The sequence below is a fragment of the Nestor notabilis genome, unplaced genomic scaffold (assembly GCF_000696875.1).
Source record: "Nestor notabilis isolate BGI_N333 unplaced genomic scaffold, ASM69687v1 scaffold24143, whole genome shotgun sequence".
Classification (NCBI taxonomy): Eukaryota; Metazoa; Chordata; class Aves; order Psittaciformes; family Psittacidae; genus Nestor; species Nestor notabilis.
In genome coordinates, this window is record NW_009922696.1 from 2041 (window position 1) to 7446 (window position 5406).

The following is a 5406-nucleotide window of genomic DNA, read 5'->3' on the forward strand; positions in this document are numbered from 1 at the left end:
CTTCCTCAAGGTGTACGACCTGCGCATGATGAGGGCCACCACCCCCCTGCAGGTCCACATCGACCCCTTCTTCCTCCGCTTCATCCCCACCTACACCTCCCGCCTGGCCATCATCTCCCAGACAGGTAGGTGAAGAGTGGGGGGATGTTCCCCCCGTGCCTCACGCCCGGGGGCAAATCCCAGTGGGATAGAGCTGCCCAAACATGGGCTAGAGCTGGCCACCGGTTCAAGCAGCCCCATGGCTCTGTGCTCGCCTCCCCCCAGGTCAGTGCCAGTTCTGTGAGCCCACCGGCCTCGCCAACCCCGCCGACATCTTCCATGTCAACACCGTTGGGCCTCTCATCATGACCTTCGACGTCTCGGCCAGCAAACAGGCGCTGGCTTTTGGGGACTCGGAGGGTTGCGTCCACCTCTGGGCTGACACCCCGGACGTCACCTTCAACACCTACTCCCGGGAGACCGACTTTGCCCTGCCCTGCATCGTGGACACGCTGCCCCACCTGGACTGGAACCAGGACCTCGTGCCCCTGTCGCTCATCCCGGTGCCGCTGACCACTGACACCCTGCTCTCCGACTGGCCCGTTGCCAACGCCGCCCCTGCTCCCCGGGAATTCTCCCTCCCCGGTAATTCTCAGCCCTTCCCAGCAGAATTCCAGTCCCTGGGAGCAGGGGAAGGGGCTCTGTTGCTCCCCCACGCCGTGAAAGGCATGTTGCCCATGGAGGAGCCCCTGAGCGTGGGGTGTGTTGCAGACGGGCCCCCCCGGTGGACCCCGAGATCCTGCGCACCATGAAGAAGGTGGGGTTCATCGGCTACGCCCCCAACCCCAGGACCAAGCTCCGCAACCAGGTACCTCGGGGGGGTCTGGGTGGGCCCGTGCTCAGGGAGGCTGGAGCAAGCCCTGGGTGCAGAGCTTGGAGGCAACAGCTTCTGTCGAGGGCAGGGCTGGAGTCTCCCCTTGGGCCAGAATCCTTCCTCTGTGGGTAGCTCAGGCCCTGCTCTGTGGGTAACTTACTCAATGGGTAACTCACTCCAATAGTAGCTCAGTTGTTGCTCTGTGGGTAACTTACTCAATGGGTAGCTCACACTATGGGTAACTCACACTATGGGTAACTCAGTCGCTGCTCTGTGGGTAACTCAGTCTATGGGTAACTCGCTCTATGGGTAACTGAGTCGCTGCTCTGTGGGTAGCTCTGGTAGTCACTGCTTTCTGTGTAACACTCTCTGGATAACTCACTCCTGCTCTCTGATAACTCCCTCTGTGGTCAGGGAGGGCTGAGCTCTCCGCTGCGGAGGTTCCTGGCCCGTCCCTGGCCCCGGGGAAGCACTGCTGAGCAGCCCCTGCCCGCAGCAGCGCTGTAGTTTCCCACAGTGACAAGTCCCTGGGAAGGAGGCCTCGAGCAGGTCGAGGGAGGGCCCCGCTCCTTTCTGCTTATTCCTCTGCTCATTCCAGGAGGCAGGAAAGCCCACACTATGCTTCCCTCCACCTCGGGCTTCAGCCTCTCCTCCCTGCTCTCCCCCTCCCAGATTCCCTATCGCTTGAAAGAGGCAGACAATGAGTTTGACAGCTTCAACCAAGTCCCCGAGTCCCCCATTGGGCGGGAAGAGGAGCCACATCTCTACATGGTGGCCAAGAAGTACAGGAAGGTTGTGGCTGGGGCAGGGAAGGGGCTGGAGGGGAGGCCCCGGGCTGGGCTAGGGCGAGGGACCCGCCGTGTCCCCATGGGAAGGGCCGTGTACCCATGGAAAGCATCCAGGCGTTGCCCCGTGGTGTGGGAAGGTGCCTGTTGACCACGTTGGGTCTCTCCTTAGGTCACTATCAAATACTCCAAGCTGGGGCTGGAAGACTTTGACTTCAAGCATTACAACAAGACGCTGTTTGCGGGCCTGGAGCCCCACATCCCCAACGCCTACTGCAACTGCATGATCCAGGTGGGACATGCCCCAGCCCTGCCTGGCCCATGCTGGCTCCGGGACCCGCTTTGACTGTTCCCTCCCTGCCAGGTGCTGTATTTCCTGGAGCCGGTGCGGTGCCTGGTCCAGAACCACCTCTGCCAGAAGGAATTCTGCCTGGGCTGTGAGCTGGGCTTGCTCTTCCACATGCTGGACCTGTCCCGAGGAGACCCCTGCCAGGTCCGTGGGGAGGCTCAGCTCCATCACAGATGACCAGGAGCAGGGTGGGGGCGCCAGCGTGGAAACTCCTGGCACTTGAGCTCGTGACGAGCTGCTCTTGCTCCATCCCCAGGGAAGCAACTTCCTGCGGGCTTTCCGCACCATCCCAGAGGCTTCAGCGCTGGGGCTCATCCTGGCTGACTCGGATGAAGCCACGGGGAAGGTGAACCTGGGGCGGCTGATTCAGAGCTGGGACCGCTTCATCCTCACTCAGCTGCACCAGGAAACCCAGGAGCAGGAGGGACCACAGGCCTATCGCGGGGCTGGCACCACGTAAGTCCCCGGGGCGGGACAGGGAGTAACCAAACCAGGCTCCCGAAGGCTCCATCCGTGGCTCAGGAAGGAGCTTTCCTGCCCTGAGGGAGCACATGGAGCTGCAGTCGCCTCCCCACCTCCTGACCCCCTACTTGCAGAGGGCGCCGGGGAAGCCCTTGTGCAGCCCGAGATGCGTGTCCCCAGTGCCCTGCTCCGCTGGGGTCCTGCTGATCCTGGTGCCCTGTTTCTCCAGCACCTTTGGCTCCTCAGGGGGCTCGGTCATTGGGCAGCTCTTCAGCTGCGAGATGGAGAACTGCAGCATGTGTCGCTGTGGCAAGGAAACGGTCCGGGTGTCCTCCACGCTGCTCTTCACCCTCTCCTACCCCGAGAGCACGGGTAACACACAGGGGAGGGGGGTGATGCTGCCCCGGGGCTGGGGCTGTTATCCCTACGGATGAGCTCTGGGTGGTGAGGACGAGCTTGTGCCACGGCCTGGCCTGCGGCAGGGCCGGCAGCTGAGGTTTGGTGGTGGGTTTCCAGCCAGGCAAGCTTTTGGTTACAGAAAAGCAGATTTGGGGCTTGACCTTCTGGCTGGTGGTTGGGAGGAAAACCCCCGAGGTTTGCCTGAGGAAGGGTTTGTGTGCTGGGAGCTGACGTGCTGCTTCTCTCCCTTCAGAAAAGCCAGTCAAAGACTATGAGTTTGCCCAGATCCTGAAGCGAAGCATCTGCTTGGAGCAGAACACACAAGCCTGGTGTGAGAACTGTGAGAAGTACCAGCCCACGGTGAGCACGCTGCACCCCCCGGGCCGGGGGACGAGGCTGGGAGCACCCCATGGCTTTCTGTTAGTCAGTGGGGAACGTCCTGGGCGGGTGCTGGAGATGCAGGTCCCGGGTCATTTGGGGTGTTTCCTGGGATGCACCTGCAGCTCCCGGAGGGAAGGAACCCTGCTCCCGGCCCCTTGCAGCACCTCCAGAACACAGCCAGGCAGGGGGGAGGCTCTGGAGGAGGAGGGTGCCGCTCGGGCCCAGCCCGAGGCTGAGCTGCTCCATGGCTTTGGGTGCTTCCTCCTCCATGTCCTGCTCTCCCTGCAGGTCCAGACGCGGAACATCCGCTGCCTTCCCGACGTCCTGGTCATCAACTGTGAGGTGAACAGCTCCAAGGAGGCCGATTTCTGGAGAACACAGGCTGAGGTGGGGGCTTGTTCTCCTCCCTGCGCCGGGGGGGCTGTGTGGCCAGGCCTGCCCGGGTGTTCCTGCTCGCAGCTCTCTCGCTGCACCCGAGCATCGCCCAGCTTGGGCCCCCAGTGGGATGTGGTTGTGTTTGACTTGGAAGAGACGAGACCTGCCATGGCCGAGCTGCTGGGGCTGAGGCTCTTCCCTGCCCCAGTGCCCCAGGAGCCCAGCAGACACTTGGCTTTCCCCTCGCTGCCTTCTCCCTGTCACCAGCTTCCAAGTGCCCGTCCTTGCCCGCTGCTGTCACCCGTGTCCCAGCAGCTCCGTGCTGACGCCTGCCTGTGTTTCGTTGCCAGTGTGCCTTTCAGAGGGCCATGATGAGGAGGGGCGGCTTCGACATCACCAAAGGCAAAGACATCTCTCTTGGAGAGTGGTAGGTGCCCGGACTGTGACCCTGGCTGGGGGCTCTGCGCAGCATTCCCATGGGATACCCTTGTGATCCACCCACTTCTGAGCCCTCATTTCCCTCCCCTTACCCTACTGACCCAGGACCATGTGTTGGCCTTTCCCAGCTCCTGCTCCATGGGGAAGCAGCGCAGCTCTGGCTTCCCTGTCCTGTGGAAGGTTTGGGAATAGGCTGGGTGGGATCCTGGGTGGCTTCCCATGACTCCTCCAGCTCGGTTTTCCATGATTCCCTGTGCAGGAAGGAGCTGGGGAACCCCGAGACGGGGCATTCCTATCCTTCCGTGGAGGAACTTAAGAACATTTGGATCCCTCACGCCATCAAGATGAGGCTGACCAAGAGCAAGGAGCTGGACGTCTGCAACTGGAGCGAGAACGACGAGGTGAAGGCTGAGGAGCAATCCGGGGCCTTGGTGGTCACCGGCATGTGGGGCTGTGGGAGCAGCACTGCTCCTGCTGCGTGTGTGGGGCAGAACTCGGAGGCCTCGGGTGGGCACGGTGCTGACATGGCACATGGTGTGGGCCTGGCTGGGGTCTGGGGCTGCCTCGTGTTGGCACCGACCGTGGGGCTGGCTCCTCCTGCAGCTGAGCCCCACCGAGGACCCTGAGTCGGTCTATGTCTATGATCTGATGGCCACCGTCGTCCACATCCTGGACTCCCGCACCGGGGGCAGCCTCGTGGGACACATCAAAGTGGGAGAGACCTATCACCAGAGAAAGGAGGTGAGGAGCCCTGTGGGGTGGTGCCACTGCGGGTCCTGCTTCCCTGTCGCCGGGATTGCGCCGGGATGGGTTCTGGACCCGTTCCTGGGTGTCGCAGTCAGTGTGGAACCCAACTGGTGCTGAGGCACCTCCGGGGAGGGAAGGGCTGAAGGAACACGCTTCCCACTCTTCCTCAAGCTGGTTCCTCCTGCTCGCAGGCACGGTGCCAGCTTGTCCTTGCACTTCCAGGTAGGGGCTGGGACGTCATCTCCCTTCCTGAGGAAAGGGCTGGTCTGGGCAGTCCTGGTGTGCGGTGGAGATGCCGAGCCAGGAATTCCCAGTGTGTGTCAAGGCTGCATCCCTGCCTCTTATCTGTTGCATCTTGGTGGAGCTCTGGCTTGGAGTCAGGCAGAGGCTGTGCCTGTCCAGCCCCAGGGCTTCATGTGCGCTGTCACCACCCAGGCCAGCAGGGATTTCCCCACAGTGTCCCAGGAAGGGCGGGAATTCCCACATGGCATCGTCACCCCCCCCTTTCCCTGGTAACGGGAGAGGAGTCATTGCCTTTGCCTGGGGGGGCCCCCTAAGGCAGTGCCTCTGCTCTGCCCCCAGGGAGTCACACACCAGCAGTGGTACCTCTTCAACGA

General features: G+C 62.4%; 1 protein-coding gene across 1 annotated transcript in view; it reads left to right on the top strand.

The window, feature by feature from the left end:
- The window catches only part of PAN2 (PAN2 poly(A) specific ribonuclease subunit), a gene marked incomplete at its 3' end in the record, with an annotated part of 8614 nt that overhangs the window by 2002 nt on the left and 1206 nt on the right, over positions 1 to 5406 (top strand). Inside the window, exons 6-19 of the mRNA XM_010011762.1 lie at positions 3 to 125; positions 265 to 604; positions 748 to 847; positions 1526 to 1645; positions 1811 to 1930; positions 2003 to 2131; positions 2244 to 2443; positions 2679 to 2821; positions 3102 to 3208; positions 3518 to 3616; positions 3955 to 4031; positions 4302 to 4443; positions 4646 to 4783; positions 5372 to 5406. Coding sequence (XP_010010064.1) covers positions 3 to 125; positions 265 to 604; positions 748 to 847; positions 1526 to 1645; positions 1811 to 1930; positions 2003 to 2131; positions 2244 to 2443; positions 2679 to 2821; positions 3102 to 3208; positions 3518 to 3616; positions 3955 to 4031; positions 4302 to 4443; positions 4646 to 4783; positions 5372 to 5406 — 1873 coding nt within the window. The remainder of the gene's footprint in view (positions 1 to 2; positions 126 to 264; positions 605 to 747; positions 848 to 1525; positions 1646 to 1810; positions 1931 to 2002; positions 2132 to 2243; positions 2444 to 2678; positions 2822 to 3101; positions 3209 to 3517; positions 3617 to 3954; positions 4032 to 4301; positions 4444 to 4645; positions 4784 to 5371) is intronic.